Below are 20,929 nucleotides of genomic sequence, written 5' to 3' on the forward strand. Positions count from 1 at the left end.
GCTGCTTAATTCTTAAAAAGCATTCTCATATTCCTCTGTCTATTCAAATTTCTTGTTATCTCGAAAGATATTGAAGAAAGGGAAATTTGTCTCTTAATTTTGAAATGAATATGCTTGGTGCAACAATCACACAAAATAGTTCCTAAACAATATAGGACTGTTCTTAAAACATTTATCATCAAGTTTTCTTCATAAAATAAAAAAGTCCTACAAATTATTAAAAATAGATTGAAAATCAAATAAATGTCACCTAATTTATTATATATTTTTCTTTTATATAAATATTTATTCAACCATCATATATACAAATAATAATGATAATTTTATAACAAATAAAAGCAAAGATTAATATTTATTTATATAAAATATCACCAAATTTATTTTGTGCTCTCCATTATACAAACTTATAAATAGATTTAATCAACCATTATACATGGAAAAAAAATTAATCTTGTGATAAATAAAAGTAAAAATTTAGACTTATTTATGCATCCTAAACAATGTAATGTGAGATTGTTTCTAAAATATTTATTTTCAAAATAAACCTCACAGATTAGTGAAAATAGTACGAAAACCATATAAATACCACCTATTTTTTTTTTTTCTTTCCTTTATATAAATCTATATAAACATATAGATGTGAGTGCACTTTGAAAGAAAAAAAGAACAAACAATTGGAATAAAACACATGAATTGTGTTATCTTTACTTATCTAAAATATTATATATCATACAGTTGCCAGCAGAAACTGCTAAATTTTATACAAGCATGATCTTCAATACATTTTAACGGATGACGGGAATAAATATCAAAAACTGACTATTACAACAGAAAAAATGTTGTTTATTTGTATGAAGGGCCTGGTATGTTTCCTTTTACAACGGCCAAAACATATTAAATTAATTATTTCTTTTTTAGGTTATTCTGCTTTAAGCTCTTTCCAGCTGATCTTCCCCAACAATCCACCTGGTCAACCAACTAGGATCTCCGGCAAAGGATCGGCGTGATAAAGGGCTGATCCCAAGATCAGCACCAATTTGATCGTACTCCTTGAGAGCTGCCCCCATCTCTTCTTCTGTAGCAGCATCCTCAACAATGTCCATTGTTTCCATTCGAAGAACATCAGCATATTGCTGCTCCTGTTCAGTATCATTTTGGAAGGGTTCCACGGCAGGTCCCTACATATTCAATGTATATAGGAAACTACAATATATTAAAAACAAAACTCACAACGCACTTGCAACTTCAAAAGTAGTAGGATTTTAGTTTAGGTAATTAAACATCATGCTTCCTTATTAAGCCAAGTTTAGTCTACCAGTAAAGCCTAATAACACTAGCACAGTCACTAAGGTTGTGGTTGGCACCCCTTTTTCAGACGCTTTCTTCAATATTTAGTAGTAAAAAATATTTTTATGGATGATGGGGTAAAAATACAGTATAAAAAGCTATTTCTAGAGAAGCAACTAATAGTAGCTTTTTCAAAAAACACTTCTCTATAAGCTAAAGCTCAAAGCCGAACAAAGCTAAATTAAACACATAACTACCCTCCTAACTCCTTAGATGTGTAGTGATGAGTTTCTTTCATCCAAATCTTTTCACGTTAAATCAGTACTATATAAATAAATAAATTAATATATACAATATTCTCAAATTAAGATTGTTAAATTATTTGAGGTAACAATCATTTAAGTTACCTCGCATAGTTGAGCATAGTGCTTATATATTTCACTGCTTTCATCTTGATCGCCAACTAGAGTTCCACCATACCAACCATTGGCTTCATCCACGGATGACATTGCCAGATACCTAAAAGTATAAGCTAGTTAGCAAAATACTTTGTACTATACACACTACTTTCTTCACTTTTTTTTTTTGGCTGAATTTACTCCATAGGCATTTTAAGAAAGCATGTGTATGCATTTATTGTATATTCTTTCAATACCTGTGAATGATATCCTCATCATTGCCATTATCACCAGAAGAAACCCAATATTGATTACGAAAACAGTCAACTTCTTTCTCGTCAGTGGATTCGCCATTAGTTTCTCCTGAAATAACTTTTGGGGAAGAAACATTTTCTTCATATTTCCTCTGACCAAACAACCAGTTTGGGCTTTTGAGCTGTATTTCACTGCCAAAAAAAATTGCTGCTATTGTGACAATTACGTCCTTCACTCAAATTTTCAGGCACAAAAGAACAAGAGAAATGAAATGCTAAAGATCATCCTAAAGTGCCCAACACCCTACACTATTATTGGATGTGTGAATGAATATTAGATTGCGCATATTTATAACTAAATTAAATTATTTTAAATTATGTAAAACCTAATTACTTATTGCACCAACAACAATATGTCATGTCCTCTAGAATATTGGACACTAAAGTGCTCTATAGCAAAGCTCAAAAACAATAAATTAGTACATGGACCACCCATATTTTTTTCAAAAGCCAAGAAGTAAAATTATTAATAACAAATGGAAAAAGTATAACAAAAAATCAAAGCAACACTAAAAGGACTTAGAAAAATCAATTACTATTAACTACATGAAACTCTAATAACAATAAAATTTGAAGAAAAAATAAGGAGTAGATAAATCAACAAAAATGTGAATGGATAGGGTGGAAAGGAAGACATGACTGAGATCAAATGTATACAGCAATCTACGCAACTACACAAAGAGATTTGACACAGAACTGTAATTCAACATTATTTCAGTAAAGGACAATGATAACCCGTACTAAAATAAAATATACTTATGCTCGAAGACATAGGAACAAGGGGAGGGGCTTATAATAGATAGGCTTCCACAGGGGCAAGAGTTTGTCATTTTATGTATTCTAAATTAATCTATATATAGCAGACTAAGGCTCTAACCTAGTAAGATTATTGCTTATATTTTGGAGAGGAGAAGCTCTAGTTGGGAGAGATCCAAACCTCTCAATAGTTTGTAATTTCAGATTTTCAATAAGCAATTTTTTTTTTTTTGAAAAAGAGAAAAGATCCTTTTGTCTTCGACAGGATCCTTCCCGATAAATATTAAAAGCCTCCCTTGTGGTGGGAGAAAACCATGGTTACAATTAATAACAAAACAAAAATTCTAAGGCAAAAGTACACCCCCACTTTGCCTCAGAAGAAAAAAAGAAATAAATACAACCACCTACTGCCCCTATACAAATGTTTTCCATTCTCTACACAAATCTAAGAAGGATAGGTCCTCAAAATGTTTAGTTCTAAAGACCCAAGTAGCTGTCCAAAATTTAACTTGCTCCCACACATCCTCTTCTGATTTAGTAGTCCCTTCAAAAATTCTGGCATTTCTTTCTAACCATACGGCCCAAATTGTTGCTAATATCGCTGTTTTCCATAGCTTTGTTTTGCGTTTACTTTCGGTTAGCTTGGATGCTATCAAATGTGATACAGACCTTGGCATAACCCAAGACAATTCAAATTCTCCCAACACATATCTCCATAATCGTCGAATAAATTTGCATTCCAAGAAAAGGTGGCCAACATTTTCTCCGCTGCCTTTGCAACAGACGCACCATCCAGGGAAAATACAAAGAAAAGGCTTCCTTTTTTGCACCTTATCGTGGATATTTACTTTTTCCAAAGCCAGAAGCCAGCCAAACACTTTAACTTTAGATGGAACACAACTTTTCCATAGGGACTTTGTCCAATCCAAGCCCCTAATTGATGGATTTGATGTCATCCAGGAAAAAGCTGATTTACAAGAGAAAACACCAGAAGGATCTGGTCTCCAAATACGGCTATCCTCCAGATTTTCAATAAGCAATAAGAGAAGTAGTTTCAGATTCAATTCAAGATTCATCTTTGATAGATAAATTCCTATCAAATCGGTATCAGAGCGAGGTTTAGCATTGGCTGGCTAAAGCATAGAAGAGAATAGATGCTTGCATAATTGACTACGATTTTAGAGGCTGAGATGTCATATTCTCTAGTGGCTTTGATTGAGCTATCCTATAGTCCTAAGTTGTTAAAATAGTTAAGAGACAGTATATGTATGGAGTTGGGGGGAACTTTTTCGCAAGAAAGTGAGTAAAAGATCACTCAGGGAGATACCAAAGTGTCTCGAAAAGTTCGAAAATTTGTAACTTCCTCTTTGTTATAACTGAAATTCCCTTCTTCTAATTCATTCAAGAATATAACTAAAACATTAGAGTATTGGTATCTGAGCATTACGACTGGGAAGACAAAATGAGACCAAAGTTTGTAGAAAAGAACGTCCAAGAATGGCCGAAGGACCTATTGGGAAGAGAGGAGACACTGAGCTCCATGATCAGCGTTGTTCAGGATGAAATATAATTGGTCAAGGAGGAGATGATCTCCATGATGGGAAAACTTCTTTGGAAACAAAGGAAAGAGAGAGAATCGGCCATGAACAAAGAGCTTGGCTCGGAACAGCTCCATCTGCGACTCCAACAACTGGGGCTTCCTAAATATGATGGAACAGACCCCCAACGACTGGCTACATAGAGTTGAACAATGGTACACATTCTAGATATTTATAATGAGGATACAGTGGAAGCAACAACGAATAGCTTCGAGAGTAAGGCCTTGGACTTGGTACCGGCATCAGCCAATCTTCCTTTGGGAAGACTTGAAACTTCTGATCTTGAATATGTTCAGAAATACCACGAAGGGGAACTTATATGAGAAGATTTTTTAGTATTGACAAGAAGAGACAAAGAAAGGCGACTTAAATGAAGATATTCTTGATTCATCATTAGAATGGACGAGACACAAGGACTGGTCGACTGGTGATTCTGGGATTGCAGTCGTCGCTACTCTTAACAAAAGGATCGATCAATGTACTAGAAAGTCTACACCCGCCACTAGAAAAGAGATGCACCGCTTCTGAGAGGTTACCGCCGCCGACAAGGACCTAAATCGCTTCTAAGAGGTTATCACCACTGATTGGGAAGTCGGTATCTTCACTAGAGAAACCAGCTCTAAAAGGGATTCTGAAAGATGATATCGTGGAAAGAATCATCCGTAATCTGTTCTTTTCCAATGAGTCACTAAACCATATCACAAAAAGCTCACCCCCTTCTATCTTGTTCAAGGTCCAGCCCACAAAAGAAAACCTTTTGACCTAATTTATCAAGATGATGGGCTAAACATTTGGGACCCAGGTAAAGCTCAATTACATGTTTACTCTTTGTGTAAAAGGCTCCAAATGCATCACTTACTTGTTAGTTGTTTCATCAACAACGAATTTGACTCCAAACTTGCACGAACAGTAGGAAGAATCACCACTACAAAATCGGTTCAACCAGCAAAGAAGAAACAAGAGAATTGGTCTCCTAGTCTGATCTACAATTTGCATGGGATTTCAATTTTTTCAAATTGGTCGTGCATTAATTTTATGGGTCCAAAAATTGGGACCCTAACAAGATCTACTTGCCCATTTTTCGTCGACTATGGGAAATTTCTTCTTTCTGTTGATCAGTATTTTCAAAGAAATAAAGACTCCTTAACCCAAAAAAAAAATAAAGAAAAAGATACCGTTAAATTTTCTTGTAACAGTTGTGGTCGTTCGAAGATGAACCTCCAGCGTGTTCTTAGTGGTGGGAAGACTAAAAAGGAACGAAGCCAATTTTCTCCAAAAGTCGTGGGAATGTTCATTGGAAAGGCACATTATGTGCTTTGATCAGAGGAGACCTAACACCCATCTATCTGTTAATGATTTGCTTGTAAACAGATATCCTACATCAGGGACCCAAATGAACACCAGACCCAATATTTGGACAAAGGTGATGAGGCACATGTACTACTTTTGAGCCCATGTGAGTGTGTTCCTTATTAACTTGGATTTTGTGATCCAAATAAAATATCGTGCTACAACATTGGGAATAAGGAGAAAGTGTGTGGACAACGATATCAACATCGGCTGTCGAAACTCCGACAGCAGTAATGAGACACACAGTGGCATCCTTCGTCAGAATTCTAGGCACATCTTGTTGTATCCAGCGTTTGCAAGATGACCATTGGAAAGCAAAGGCGACATCTGTGTTTCAATCCTAGCAAGATATTCCAAGGTCTCGAAAGCTTGGAAACCCCTTGAATTTTGGCTCTGTTTATCAATAAAAGATTCATCCTAGTTATTTAATCTTCTAGTGTGTATCAAGCACATTAAACATGACTTGGTGAGTCGAAAAGTGTGTGCCACATTGAATTACACAGTTAGAGGATAGAACAATAAAAGTTAAACATTTAAGGTAACCAAATGTCAAATCATTAACTGCAATATTAAAAACCACTTTATTGAGAAAAAGTTATTACGCTGCATCAGGAGCCACACCATAACTTCCTGCACCACCCCCTGGTCTCTGATTTGGCTCACGACAAAGCCTTACATTCTTTATTGAACTGCAAGTTTTTTCAATCAATTTATCAAATGACGTCAACTTCATTTGTGAGAAATCCTCTCTGCAAGCTGGAATAGGGGATAGAGGAAATCCAGCTCCCACATGCTTGTTGTTGGTTTCTAGACTGAAATATTAAAAAAAAAAAGTCTAAATTTTCATACAAAGGCAACACTACAAAATTAAACAAGAACCTTTTTTTTTCTTTAAAATGATAATGTCCATGGCTGAACCATTTCTAAAACAGAATTAAGATCTACGAACAATGTCCACACATAATGCGCAGCACTTTAGCTTTTTATGACTAGCTATGTGTAATTAAACATGAATAAAATCCTTACAGATAAATTCATAAAACAGAAAACACATAGGCTTACCACCGATCTGGAAAAAGGTCGTCTCCAATCCCAGAGACATGAAGATAATAATCAGAATCAAGTTCCCAAAGGGCAGGTTTCCCTTCCTGTGGTTTGAAGTAACCCAGAAATCTGGTAAATTATAAAGTACCTTCAGTTGTAAGAAATAGTATAGAAAGAAAAGAGACACAGAAACTATGAGTACTATGTATTTTATAAACTTTCAAGTAAAAAATGTATTTTGTAAACTTTCAAGAAAAGTGGTAATGTTAGAAAACAAGAAGCAAGTTATAGCAAAATTATCAAATAGATCAGCAACCACATTCATTTTGTTAGTATGAGAGAATAAATAGTAATAAAGAAACTTTCATGAAATTATAATGAGGAAAGCATACAGATTCATAGCATCTTGCTTTTCACCATCAGTACAAGTATTACTGTAGTATCGCTTAATAGACTTCAGAAATTCTCTTGACTGGGTTGTGGCTTTCCATTTTCCCTGTCTCTCTGTGAATACCTAAAATACCAAATGTAGCAATAGTATAGAGTGGAAACAGAAAATAATAAACAAGAAAATTTGTCTTATTATGCCATACATTCAAAACACAAGTGGCGTTTCATAGAAAAAGCAAAACAAAATAACAAAAAGAAAATTTCCATTTAAGTCAGATAAGCATACAGTATTGTGAGCTTCAGAGCCACCATATTGTTGTGCAAGAGCATCACCCATGCTTTGGTACATATCCATAAGAGCTGCAGCAATTGTGCTATCAGGATCTACTTTAAGCATGTCTGTTAAACCCATTGCATGTAGTTGACGACCTAAAGCTGCAAGACCATAGGCATATTGGGCAACATTTGTTCGATCCAAGCAATCGATGCAGTTTGTGCGCAGAACCCCACTTTGAAAACATGGTGCTTCACTATAAAAGTTGTCATTTCTGTTATGTTCACCAAAATCAGCTTGTCTGTCTTGATTGACAGCAGAACTAAGAGTCTCGTTACTGCTTCCAAACCTTGCAAGATCCCCAGAACTAGCTCTCAGGTCTCTCAAAGAAGCATCCCTGAGAATAAAAGTGTAACAAAAAATGACTCGATAAACCTTCGATGAAGAAACACGAAAGTAAATAAAATGGTTGTGCAAGCCTACTATTTCCTGCCTCAGCATAAGTAGCGGGTACCTTGTGATGGCACATTTACAGGCTTTATGTTAAATTACTTAAGTTTCAAAGAACTAATGGTATACACAGCAGTAGTGTATCTCAAAAAAACAGAGAGAAATTAGAGGAAAATAGGGAGAAACTTTATTGAAATAAGGAAAGTGAGTCCATGATATTAAAGAGACCTGGTTTCTCTCCAGAGCCAAGGCTCAATTACAACAAATCTGACATGCCCAGCTCTAAACACGTGTAACGGATTGGTGGTATATCAATAATGTAAAGATGCTATTTCAAAATAATCTTATATGTTAGTCAATAAAAAAAAATGCATACCTCGCAGTACTTGTTCGACTTAATTGATTGCCCCTTCGCTTAATAATGCTAGGTTTGCCGCTATAGTAGAAACCTGTTAAATCAAGCGCTTGTCTTGCCACATTACCCAAAACTGCTAATACATTGGCAGACTTGCTACGATGACAACACATACACAAATAATTGATCAGAATTGTTTATGAACATAAAAGATCACATACTATTTATTGTACATACTAAGAAAGAACAATTCTCTCATTAGATAAAAATGAGGCTTACCTCTTTGCAAACTTGTGGAAGTCCCAGTGAATAAATCTAACATGGTTGTCTTGTGAAAGAATTTGGTTCAGATATCCAACCGCATTTGCATACTCACGCCTCAACATCATTTCTCGAGGCCTTTTCTCAACAGTCTACATTTTAAAAATTATATGAATTAAATCAGTAAGACCAGAAAGCATACCATAACAAGCACACACAAAGAAGCGAGAACAAAATGTACAATCACAACAACATAAACTAAATGGTAATATTCTGGGAAAATAACAAATAGTAATCAATATTAATAGGTGAAGAAATATGTAAAAAAAAAAATAAGACTAATGCTAGATATGCAAAAAAATTGAAGGTTGAGTTTGTTTAATCCAATAGCCTATCAGCTGATTGTTTACAATTTTGAAACTCTGTTTATCTCCAAAAGTTCAAAGATGAAATCAGAACAGAAATCAGAAAATTTGTAAATAAGAATCAAAAGTAAACCTTGATCAAATTAAGTACGATAATTGGATTTCCGTATCTTTCAACGAGGTCTTCAAAATGCAGCTTGGTTGCTTGATATGTGGGATCATATCTTTGTACTGCAGTCAACAGGAAAACAACAGAAGAGCTGAAATCTGAAATCTGAAATCTTAAATTAAGCTAGAAAAATGTTCAAAAAGGCTTTATTGAGGATCACCTCAAAGTGAAGCTTCCAAAAGAAAGCCTCAAGGCTTACATACGCCTTAGGGAAGAAAAGGGAGGCTAACACCTAACTGGGAGGCACCCCTGCCTCAAAGGCTAACCCCAACCTTATTATTCTTATTTTGATCTTGTTTGAAGTGTTGTGCCCAACAAAACTAGCTTAAGAACGATTACATATTAAGTTTGGTGCAATAAAAGTGACTTTTATAAGTACTGGCCCAGACAATAATGCCTAGAATAGTAACTAAATTGGAGCATTAGTTAATAACTACCACATGAAATCACTTAGAGGCTGCTAGTTCAAAGATTTAATTGAAGTTTTTTTTTGTTTTTGCCATAATTTTTACTGTTATGATTTGTTTTAATACTTTATTAGTTTTGATTATGATTATTTATTGTTCATTGTTTTAGAATGTATTAGTTTTGATTATTAGTGTTTAGAAGTTTACAATTTAAAAACAGATTTTAATAGGCTTAGGCATCAAAACCCCTTGAGGCTTAAAAAGGATTTTTTAAAAGCATTATGCTGAGTTACAGTACAAACATCAAAAAGCAGTGTCCTTACATATAATATCAGGTTTCGGGAATTTTGAGACTTCTTGAGACCAAAAAAGCGGAATTGAACCACGCATCTGTACGACCGAACTCATCTTTCCCTTACATGACCCAGCTTCCTCATCAAGAACAATCTGCTCTGTTTCAACATCATTTGCAACCCTTCCCCGATCGTTCACTCCCCTTTTCAAGTAACTGGAGTCCAAGGAAACATAGCAATGAGAAAAGTACAAATAAACTAGTAGTGTAGCACTTCCTACTTAATGTGAAAGTTATACTTATTTAGTACTACATGGTAAGTTTGGTATTCAAACATCAAATTTTTTAGAGTATGTGAAATACCAGGCTCTCACCACTAATTTAATATCACTTATCAAACGTTGTTGTGATAAAAAAACTCCAGAGGCACAAAAGCTTCATCAAATAAACAATAGGAAGGACCAATTTTAAAAGGAAAACTTGAGCTTCTACGCTTTCTAGTATGCCATATTGAGAAAAAATAAAATGCCAACCTTATTAATTAATGAAAAAATAGGGTTGTTTTCTAAATGACAAAATTGCCCCTCCCATTATCAGCCCCATTCCTCACTCAAACCATCCCCCAAGCTCACATTCTATCTACCACAATGACACCACCACCACCACCACCTCCCTGAGGCGACTGAACACCACTTCATCACTGCAATGCTGCCACCTCCTCCCATCACCATTGAAGCACCCCATGGAAGGATCACTCTAATTTTACTTTCTTTTTTAATTAATCAAAATAAACTCTAAAACATAAACCTCCAAGAATATTCACTTAAAACACTAAATAAGGTTTCAAACACATATATGTATGCTTTATCAGTTTTGCTTCCAACTTTTTTTCCAAATCTTAACTTTTGAAAATTTGTAAAATTTTAAACAAAATAATGCTTTTGCATGCTCCACCAGTAATGTTTTTGCGATGCTCCCATTTTATTAGCTTTTCATGGGAGCATCGCAAAACCATCATTGGAGATCATCATAAAAGCATCGTTAGTTCGAAATTCTGCAAATATTCAGAGGTTTGGATTTTAAAAAATATGCCAGCACAACTAACCACACAAAGATGTGTTTGAAGCCTTTAAATTAGTGTTGTAAGTTTAAGTTTTGGATGTGATTTCGATTAGTTAAAACATAAAGGGGAAAAAATATAAAAAAAAAAATAGATTGGTGCTTCCATAGGGTGCTTTCACAGGGTGGTTCAGTGGTGGTGGGAGGTGGCAGCATTAATAGCAAAGACGATGTTAATGGCAATGGAAACATTGAAGTGGTGCGCTGCCGCTATAGGAAGATGGTAGTGGTACCGTCATTCAACATAATGACCCTGAAAACTTGAACAACCGTTAATAGCACACGCAATGACCCATCATCGTCAACAAGAAAATTGTGTCGTCTGCAAATTGCAAGTGGCTGACTTGAATCTTATCTCTTATCTCTTCTCATCCTACGAAATACATCCACCACCAGTGTAAATAAAAACAATGAAAAAGGGTCACCTTGTCGTAGTCCTCTGTAACCATTGAATTTGCCTCAAAGTGTGCCATTGGAGAAAAAGGAAAATGAAGCCAAGGAAAGACAGCCTTTGATCACTTCCTCTAAGTCTCTGCGAAGCCCTTCTTGAGCATTACAAAATCTCGAAAGTCCCACTCCACCCGATCCATAAGCATTCTCAAAGCCAATTTTGAATATCATGCCTCTTTTGTTTTTGCTTCTACACTTTTTTGCCGCCTCGTTAGCCACCAATATGGCGTCTAAAATTTGTCCTCCTTCTCAAAAGCCCCTTGTGTTTCCGAACAGTATCAATCAGCACCCCTCTAAATCTCGTAGCCAACTTTAGAAATGATCTTGTATAGACTCGTGATTAGACTATTAGGCCTACGGTCTTTAATTTTACAATTGTTGAGCTTTTTAGGAATAAGGCATGTAAATGTCTCATTGATACTTCCTTGAATTACATCTTCTCTTGCAAAGGCCTTGAACACCTCCAATAGGTCACCCTTAATGACCTCCAAGTTTGATTGAAGCACTGCCATTATAAATTCGTCTAGAGCTTTACTACCATTACAATTGAATACGGACTCTTAAATTTCATCATCCTCAAAAGATCTTTCCAAATGTCTGGCTAGGTATTCAGGGATCCTTTTCCGCTCTATACCCTCAAATCCACACACGTATCTTCTTAGAACTATATCGACTCTTGTAAAAATAGATGATCACACCTTCTATATCTTCCTCTCTCTCTCTAGGACTGTTCCATCCTCTTGTTCGATAATGGATGTGGCATGTGGTATTCCTTGCTTTCCTAGCACTCAACAAACTGTGAAATATTTTGGAATTAGCATCAACTTCTCTAGCCCATTTGCATTTAGATTTTAGCCACACACTTCTTTCTTTTTCGAACATTAACTTTTGCCCTTCCTTTTTAACCTCCATGCACTCTTCTTGTAGTGTTTAAATCCAAGAGGCACTACCTTTCACACTATCGATTACCATCAGCCTTTTCTCTATAGATTTCTTCTTCCACTCTTTGTTCCCAAACTCTTATTTCTTCTTTTGCTCTTCAGTTTACTCATAAATTTAGTCCATAACCAACCAGCCCCATCCGCCTTCCTCCACCATTCTCCAAAGTTCGCATGAAAGGATTTATGTTCCAACTATTGATTGTCAAATCGAGAAAGACAAGGACAGTAATTAATCACCACCGCACTATGATTGGACACAAGTCTTACATGAGCCTCTTGTCTCACAAAAGGGGTAAGAGATTGCCCTGTTATTGGTGCACAAAAATATGTCCATTCTACAATAGATAGGTTGCTCCCTAAAATTGGACCAAGTAAACCTCTCATTATTAAGCTTTGGATCAATCAATCTTAATTCCTTAATCAACTCATTAAACACTTGCATATTCCTTGTGCAAGAGCTACTATTTAATTTCTCTTGCAACCTTCCCACTAGATTGAAATCCCCCCATATACACCAAGATTCACCACAAATTGAGCTCAAACGAGCTAGTTCGTCCCAAAATTCTGAATTGTAAACCCCAATAAACCACCATGGATTATTGCCTTCTACTTCAATCAAAATTGTTATGGAAAAACCTTCAATCAATGAATCCAAGATATTAATAATTGTAGTATCCCGCATCATTAGAGTACCCCCTTATCTTCCAAAAGCTGGGAGGATCCAAGCTTTGAAACGAGATCTATAGATGCTTCCTAAAAGTCTCCTATCTACAGACTCTTTTTTAACTTTCCTGAAGAATCACCACATCTGGATTTATCTTACATATTGTGGACTTAATTGTCTTTCCTTTACCCTTTGATCCACTACCTCTGACATTCCAATTTAGTATCTTCATTAAGCTACTATTGGTCCCTCACTTCCACTTTTCTTTATTTAGTTTACATTAAAAACAAAATTCTTTAGTTCTCTGGTCTTCTTTCTATCTGCCTTTGTAGAAATTGGACTTTATTCACTAATCACCTCCTTTTGTATTACATTCATACCCATATTAGCCATGATTCCAGTTCATTCCACAATGGTTCCTTATAAATTTTTGGAATTCTTCCTGAGGATCCAATCACTTTCTTATCTTTATTGTTTTCATTATTTTTAGTTGGTAAATCCTCTTGCCTAACTCATTCCACAATTTTTTCACATTACAAATAATGTCTTCTAGGTCTTTACTCTCATAATTTGAACACTCATCATTGTCTTCTTCAAAAGAGCAACTATCTTAACTATAGTCCACTATATCCTCTCCTCTTGGGTCTTCTTCTTCTTCCATCTCTTCAGGGTGAAATACCCTTGATTTCCCAATTGTTTCTCTTGCTAGTGACTTCCTCTTCTTTCTCTTCTATATCATCTTCCTCTGAGTTGTGCAAAATTGAGACCTTCACCTTGCTTTCTTTACCATATTCTTCCCAAAATTGAATTATTGTCGTCTTTAAACTCTCTCTTATCTTCAATCTGATGAATAGCAATCAACCTTTCTAAAAAAAATCCTTTATGGCTCTGATTGGATCGTTCACCTTAATCAATTTGTTATTTTAACAACCCTCTAGCCCAACACAATAGCTCCCACTTTCCAACCCACCGTATTCCAAAAGCCCCATATGCTGACCCATAATCTCCAGCCCACCATACCCCAAAAGCTTATTTATCTTCTACAAAACTCCCAACCCACCAATAACCAAAAGCCCAATGCTTTGACTTTTGATATTTGGCTCCAAAGGATAACTTTGAGATTCCACAGGCCCAAAACATTTTCCGCCCATCATTCCTATGGAGCTCCAAATGGTTAAATTAGATTTTGTTGTTGTGACACAAGCCTTTTAAGTTCAAACAAATCCTAGGCTTTGGGTCTTTGATGATGCTTCTCTAAGTCTTTGATGATGCTCGACCCACACAATATTTCAAATAACTGCTAGAATATTCTTTAAAGGCTTATCAACTAACCCTCGTTCACCTCCAGTGTTTGGAACTCGCACCATTTGGCGTCTCATAACATTACCAATGCGACAATCAACCTTGAGATCTGCACTTGCATTAATGGCCAATAATTGCTCCCCTCAAAAACATTTGTGTCCTTTATCTCCATCAATCAAAGGTTTTGTCGCCATTCCCAGTCTCTTCTGTCGATAATTGCACATCCTTCGCCAGAGCACTTATTCCAATCATTGCCTCCTCCTCCCCTCCGTTGAGTGGCATCACACTATCATTAGAGCATCCTTCTAATTCTTCGAATTCTTTTCCTTCCTCTGATCCTTCTGCTTCTTTCATTTTACACAAAGTCATATCTTGATTCCACAATGAGTTGAAAACTCCAATAAATTCCTAGCTTCGACCGTTTAGCTTAAAAGTTCTAATCTAATTTTTGAACTTTCAAGTGGCAATAAATCAGATACAAAGCCCTGAGAATCACCCTCCATTTTTAATCTTAAATGAGACAAAAAAAATTCATCTCAATAGTTTCCTTGTGAACATCCAATAGTCCCCATACAAAACTCCAATTTTCCTCAGAGTTTTCATGTTTCATAAGTTCAAAGGAAAGTCCTTTGACACCGATCCATGACCCTCTACAATCAACCTTGAGGTCATTTAATTGATTTTCCCAAGACCAATGAACGAATGATACCACTGTATTATTTGTTCCTAGAACTTTCATTTGATTTATCTTCATGTTACGCCAAATTATTATTCTATCATCAAACATTTGGCTAACCTCCAGTTTCTTTCCCAGTTCTCTTGACAGTTGTTAAAAATAACACTCCAAGGAATGTTGCTATTGTCCCTCATCATAATCACAGCCATTCTCCAATCTTTCGAATTCAATTTTGCTCGCAGGTACTCATAAAAATTTGGTTGCTTCAGTCTACTAATCGAATAGACATTAATTTTCGACAAGAAGTCTTATCTTCCTAACTTAGCATCGCTTTTAATCCCATGGCTATCTGGAATTCTTTTCTCCCTTCCACTTCCTCTTATTTGTCTTGTTTCTTTGTTTCCTCCTTCCAACTTATTTACTCGTGGCTTCATCTATTGCTTCACCACGTTGGCCCATGATTGATAATTGTTCTCTCTTCTTCCTTCCATCTCTTCTTTTTGACCCAGCTTGTTGTCATGAGTCCTCCCTTTCTTCTTCCCTACTAGTCCGTTCAAGCAGTATACAAAGTCATTCCATCCCTTTGCATGTCTATCCTCAAGTATACAAAGTCCTTCCATCCCATTGCATGTCTTTCCTCTAGGATGACAACCATCTTCATCTTATTTCACTTCAGCACTGAAACTTTGGGAAAAACTCCCCTGGCATTTTGGAAGGTTTCCAAAAAAACAACTGATTGTTTCAGAAAGATTTCTTGAAGTTATGCCTCTGCTGCTCCATTTTCTTCTGCAATTCTCTCATGGTTTTATACACCCATACAGCAGCATCTATAGTTATAGCTATCTCGTAACCAAACAATCTTGTTCTCTCACAAATTTTAATTGAACTGCCACCTTTTGTTAGAGCATAAACACCTTGTGCTTTGTTCTAAAACTCCAATAACATTGGAGTCCCTGACAAATGGAAGAGCCATTGAGTTTGAATGACCATAACCAATGGGGGGCCAACTTTCTCTCCATGACCAGGGGGGACGTGGTGACACTTCCCATGGCCATGAGGGCCACGAGGCCTCCTAACAAACATGATACGATTGATTCCCTCAAAAGTAGTTGAAAGACAGCATATTTTTTAAGAGATCAACATATTGACTAAATTAATCTTAGAACCTATATGACATATATATAAAGATGGAAGATCAACAACCTATGAGAAAAAAGCTTTCTTTGCACCTATGAAAACATCTAATATTTTACACAATAGAAGAACACACCGTGTCCCTGCAAAATGCCGAGAGCGTCTAGCCACCAAAGAAACACTGAAGTCCCTACCAAAGACTGATAGCCTGATCTGTTATTGATGATGAGGACAAATATCATATTCAGATTATATTATTGTAATTTAGAAAATGTCAACAGCATAACAGCATTGGTTCTAAGGCATCAAATGTACTATAAAACCCAAAAAGTAAAGAAAAGTAGAGAGTAGAGTACCTGCTCAAAATGCCCATGAACTAATGCTATTGTCCAAATGGAATTATTGCATCTTGACCGAATAGATTGTGTCAGATAAGAATTCCATACAAACATATTATCATAAGGCATTCCATCCTCGCCAGATGACAACACATTCTTTTGTAAACTTTGCATTATGGGATATGTGTAGCTATAGAAAAAATCTTTGGTCAAGTCAACACTAGATAGAAGCTTTTTGTACCTACATTGTGGAAGATACAGAATTTTAGTATTACCAAAATCATAAATTAGTTAACAAATACATTGCTTTCGGGCCAAGGGGAAAGTGGCAGACTGACATCAGGACACTCATTCATAAATGTCAGGTATTTATTTTTTCGACTTAGCTCATAATAGATGGAACCAATTGAAAATTGTACGGCTGAATCTGAAAAACATTTGAATAACTCAAAGGATGTTGGAAGATCATAAGACATCATTCTAAGAACATTCTAGTAATTTTCCAGGACCCCGACTACAAATTCAAGTTTGAAATATCTATAAACAGAATGCACTAATCAGAATCAATTATATGGAAACTTGTACAGAGTCACTCATGAAAAGTTAGTTTGCTCATGACTAATTCCATTATAGTCAATTTTACAAAATACCCTTCATCTCATCCAACCAAATTCAGAAAAACAGAAAGAAAATTCATAGTTTATCGAATTAATTACCGCAATTCGGTCTTAGAATGGGAAACATCGGTTTGAATAGAAACATGCGGAATCGGAACCAGTTGACTTTCATCTATACTGTAAATTGCATGACCGCATACACATCCAATTTGCCGACGCTTGGTGACCAGAATCAGGTAATAAGATTCCAGAAATTTTATGCAACCTAGGAGAAACAAAAGGAAATAAAATTCAGATTCAACCAGCATATAAATATGTATATGATATCGAAATTTACCAAAGAACACTGACCTGCGATACCATAAACCTTGGTAACGAAGTTTAAACCACCGGTGGCACGATTGCCTTCGGCAATCCGCTGAAGGAGGTTCTTAATCTCCTGCGAGGAGTACACAACTGGGTCTTCACTGAGATTGAGATCGGACGGCTCCGAACGATCAATCTTCAGAACCCGGAAGAACCTCTTGTTCCGATCACTCCCAATCAGATAGAACCTCTACAGAAGCAACTCATAAATATGGAATTGGATGGGTTTTCTCTTTTCTTAAAGAAGGAGATTAGTGTGTATGCTGAAAAATAGACTATAAGAATAGCGTACCGCTCTGGTTTCGTATAGACGAAATTTCTCGAGGGAGTAGGAGGTGAGGTCGACGTCGGGGTCGTTGGAGGGATGTACCTTGGCTGACGGAACTACAATGGGTTTCGCCTCCTCCGCCGCTTTCGACATCGGATTTTCAGTTTCCCGGTGAGGTTGAAGTATAAAAAGGGCTACGATTGAAACTCTCTACGACCGAGAAATCTGTAAAAATGTCCATCTAACAAATTGTTTAGGGGTTCTAGCTAACATTTAATTACAAATAAATAAAAAAGAACTTATGATAAATAATAATAAATTTAATATAAATTATGGCAGCATATTTTGTGCCCATATGTGCAAAACACGGATTGGAATCCGTTGTATGGCAGGGGTCCCACAGTACTTTTAAATGTTTTTTAATTTTTGAAATTTTGGTGGTAACCGGTTGGGAGTTTATTTTTTTAATTAAAAAATAGTTAAGTACGAAAAAATACAAAATGGTACTGTTTGTGTTAGTTAGAGGCAGTGGGTCCATGTTGTCGGATTGAGGCTATTTTGGTATTTTCCTTCATTCATAAGATCATATGTATTTGTGGGATGGTAATTAATTACATTATATAGAGTACCGTGTATATTACTTATTTCTGCGTGATGTTTAGTAAAATTAGTGTACATATTATCACGTACCGATTACAAAATTTCACGTATCGAGTACGTTCATTTACGTTTCGTAGTATATTGTTTAGAAATTTTTTTTTTAAGTGATGAATTTATTTGTTGTTATACATTGAGTTTTTAGTTGGTGTAATTTTTTAATTGTAAATATTTCGTATATTAAAAATTACCAGAAAAATATATTTTTTCACCTTATAAGATTGAGTTTTTTTTCCTAGGCATAATTTAGTTGTTCGTCAATAATAATTTTGAGATTTGGTGAAGATGAGAGAATTACCTTAAACACGCCAAACATAACAAGAAGTATATAAATGTAGAATTTTTGAAGCAATAAGTAGAGTCATAAACGTTAAAACAACAATGGCTAAAAGTAGCTAGTTATAAGAATGACCATAGTAAGACTCTTGTGTGGAGGAAGGCGGTTCCGGGAAATACGCGTTGGAGTGGTCATTGAATGAGTCAGATGCTGGTTGATTGTTTGGAGGTTGTTGCCCCTGAGATCCAGTGTTATGTTGACGATTTGGGCACCGTCGATAATCATGGTCTGATGAGCGACAAATGCGACAATGTCTTGAGTTTCTTAGGATCTGCTCCCCGTTTGGTCCTTCCCTTGTATTTCCCGTACCCTTTGTTCTCACAACTTCGGGGTCTTTAATAATGTTGGGGTTGCTACGATATCTTCCAGGTTGTGGCGTCTCTCCTTCCGGATTGGAATTCAAGTCAAATTCTTCCTTGAACATTAGAGTTAGTCGTTCAAGCTCTTCCTTTGCACGGTTGTACGAGTCCTCTGATTTTGCTGCATAGAAAGTGAAGTTATAAGTCAGTGAACTGAGAGATCCAAACCTAGCCATCTCGTAAATGTGCTGTTGTGGTTGTGCTGGCGGGTTAAAATGTAGGTGGAGATTTATCTTTGCGGATTTGCTCCATCGCTTCATGAGAAGAGAATTAGGTATTCTTCTCATGTTTAATCTTTTCATTGTAGCCCATAAATGTCTACAAGGGTACCCTTGACTTTCATAGAGCAAGCAACTACAGTGTAGTGCTCGTCGGCCTTCACAGTAATGAACTCGGTATTGGACGTCCGGATGCTGGAACTTTCCAATGGTGAATATCTGCCACTCTCCTTCTTGCTCTTGAGTTATGACAAAATAGTTATTCTCTAAATCAAGCTGCTCAGCAACCTTGTGGTACATAGTTCTTGTGTAGAATTCAGCACATTGGTTGTAGTAAGTGGTCAAGCATGTAGGATTAGGTGGGTGAGGTCGAGTGCATCTGCTTTTGAAGTCATTTGCAGTCTCGCTGTGTTTGAGCTTTGAGACTGTCATATCTATGGTTGTTACAAATTCACGCAAGCAATAATTCTTCTCTAAAAAATTTTTTAGAGCGGAGTTGATGGATTCGCAACGTTGTGTGGTTCTCATTCCTGCAACGAATGAACCCCTTAAATAAGTTTCTACCCATTGTTCTCTTGACTCGAATGTTGTTTGACACCATTCATTATCTGTTAGTTGTTGGGTTTGGATGACGTCTAACCATCTTGCTTCAAATTATTCCTCCTCGTAGTAGTTGTACATGAGATCCTTAAATGTTTTTAAGAAGATCGGATCTTTAACCTTTTTCGAAGCATTTGTATTGAGATGCCAAGCGCAGAGACGGTGCGTAACATCGGGCATGTGTTCAATGATAGCCTGTTTCATGGCTGCATCTTGGTCAGTAACTACAACATTTGGCTTCTTATCTCCATGGCATTCTAGAAATTTTTGAAGTAGCCAAGAATATGATGGAAGCTTCTCGTGGAGGAGGAGAGCAAATCCGAAAATGCATGTGTTGAAATGGTGGTTGACGCCAATGAGAACAGTGAGGGGCTTATTGTACTCATTTGTCATGTAGGTTGTGTCAAATCCTAGTACATCCCCAAAAGCTACATAGTCCACGCGTGAGTTTCCATCTGCCCAGAATAAGTTAGCCAAGCGATTCTCGTCGTCAACCTGATAGACAACGAAGAAATTAGGATCCTTCTCTGCGAGACAATCAAGAAATCCCAGAGCCCCTTCTGAGTCCGTCTCTATCTTCTCTTCTCGCTTCGCACCAGCAACCCTGTTGTACACATCTCGAAGTTGACATGGCATTTTCTCGTAACCTCCACTTTGCAAAGCAACATGAGACATTATGTTGGCAGTTTTAATTCCTACGAAGTTCATCAACCTAACTTGGGCAAGCAACCCATTGGAGACAACTCTATATGATCTCAAAAATTGTACCTCACTTGATGAAGCCAGCTCGTGATTGTGTATTGTGCTGAACTCTTTGCATTTCCAAGTGTTACACGGTTGTGTGAGTAAAATACGCAATGCAGCCTGACATCCGGTTCTAGTGACATCATGAGGTCTTTTTTTTCTTGGTGTGTCCGGTGATGCGATTTTTTTCGAACCCTCGGAACAACAAACCCACCTCCGCATTACAATGACCCCATGAGAACGTCGTACATCGTCTTTCCTTGTGCCGAAACCCATCCGTTTCGCATACATTTCGTAGAATGCTTCCCATTTTTCCAGTTTGTCGAGACTCTTGCCTAGCACGTCCTGTATTTCAATCTCATTCACTGGTTTTATGATGTTTAGCTCTGCTGTGATGGTTTCCCATTCATAAGTGTGTTCGTCATTCAT

General features: G+C 36.5%; 3 protein-coding genes across 3 annotated transcripts; all 3 read right to left on the reverse strand.

Moving 5' to 3' along the window:
• Positions 1-674: 674 nt before the first annotated feature.
• LOC115714680 (phosphatidylinositol-3-phosphatase SAC1) lies at positions 675-17,893 on the reverse strand. The gene is made up of 16 exons (XM_030643432.2): positions 17,610-17,893; positions 17,303-17,507; positions 17,051-17,216; positions 16,353-16,575; positions 16,133-16,209; positions 9,742-9,926; positions 8,976-9,073; positions 8,496-8,629; positions 8,238-8,372; positions 7,424-7,808; positions 7,140-7,261; positions 6,766-6,876; positions 6,306-6,515; positions 1,943-2,131; positions 1,695-1,806; positions 675-1,178 (listed from the first exon to the last, which is right to left on the reverse strand). Exons 1-16 carry the CDS (start codon positions 17,736-17,738, stop codon positions 930-932), a joined length of 2,730 nt encoding a protein of 909 aa, XP_030499292.1. The 5' UTR covers positions 17,739-17,893; the 3' UTR covers positions 675-929.
• A 744-nt stretch (positions 17,894-18,637) lies between these two features.
• Positions 18,638-19,684, reverse strand: LOC133037015 (protein FAR-RED ELONGATED HYPOCOTYL 3-like). Its single transcript, XM_061113808.1, has one exon. The coding sequence runs from the start codon at positions 19,682-19,684 to the stop codon at positions 18,638-18,640; it is 1,047 nt and encodes a 348-aa protein (XP_060969791.1).
• Positions 19,685-19,810: 126 nt separating this feature from the next.
• LOC133037016 (protein FAR1-RELATED SEQUENCE 5-like) lies at positions 19,811-20,929 on the reverse strand. The gene has a single exon (XM_061113809.1). It carries the CDS (start codon positions 20,927-20,929, stop codon positions 19,811-19,813), a length of 1,119 nt encoding a protein of 372 aa, XP_060969792.1.

The sequence above is a fragment of the Cannabis sativa genome, chromosome 4 (genome assembly GCF_029168945.1).
Source record: "Cannabis sativa cultivar Pink pepper isolate KNU-18-1 chromosome 4, ASM2916894v1, whole genome shotgun sequence".
Lineage (NCBI taxonomy): Eukaryota > Viridiplantae > Streptophyta > Magnoliopsida > Rosales > Cannabaceae > Cannabis > Cannabis sativa.

Coding starts and splice junctions, on each gene's coding strand:
- LOC115714680 (XM_030643432.2), bottom strand. CDS start 17,738: ATGTCGAAAGCGGCGGAGGAGGCGAAACCCATTGTAGTTCCGTCAGCC. Junction 8,373..8,495: donor TTCCACAAGTTTGCAAAGAG/GTAAGCCTCATT, acceptor TTGTCATCGTAG/CAAGTCTGCCAATGTATTAG. Junction 2,132..6,305: donor GGTGTGGCTCCTGATGCAGC/GTAATAACTTTT, acceptor TTTTTTTGGCAG/TGAAATACAGCTCAAAAGCC.
- LOC133037015 (XM_061113808.1), bottom strand. CDS start 19,684: ATGAGAACCACACAACGTTGCGAATCCATCAACTCCGCTCTAAAAAAT.
- LOC133037016 (XM_061113809.1), bottom strand. CDS start 20,929: ATGAATGACGAACACACTTATGAATGGGAAACCATCACAGCAGAGCTA.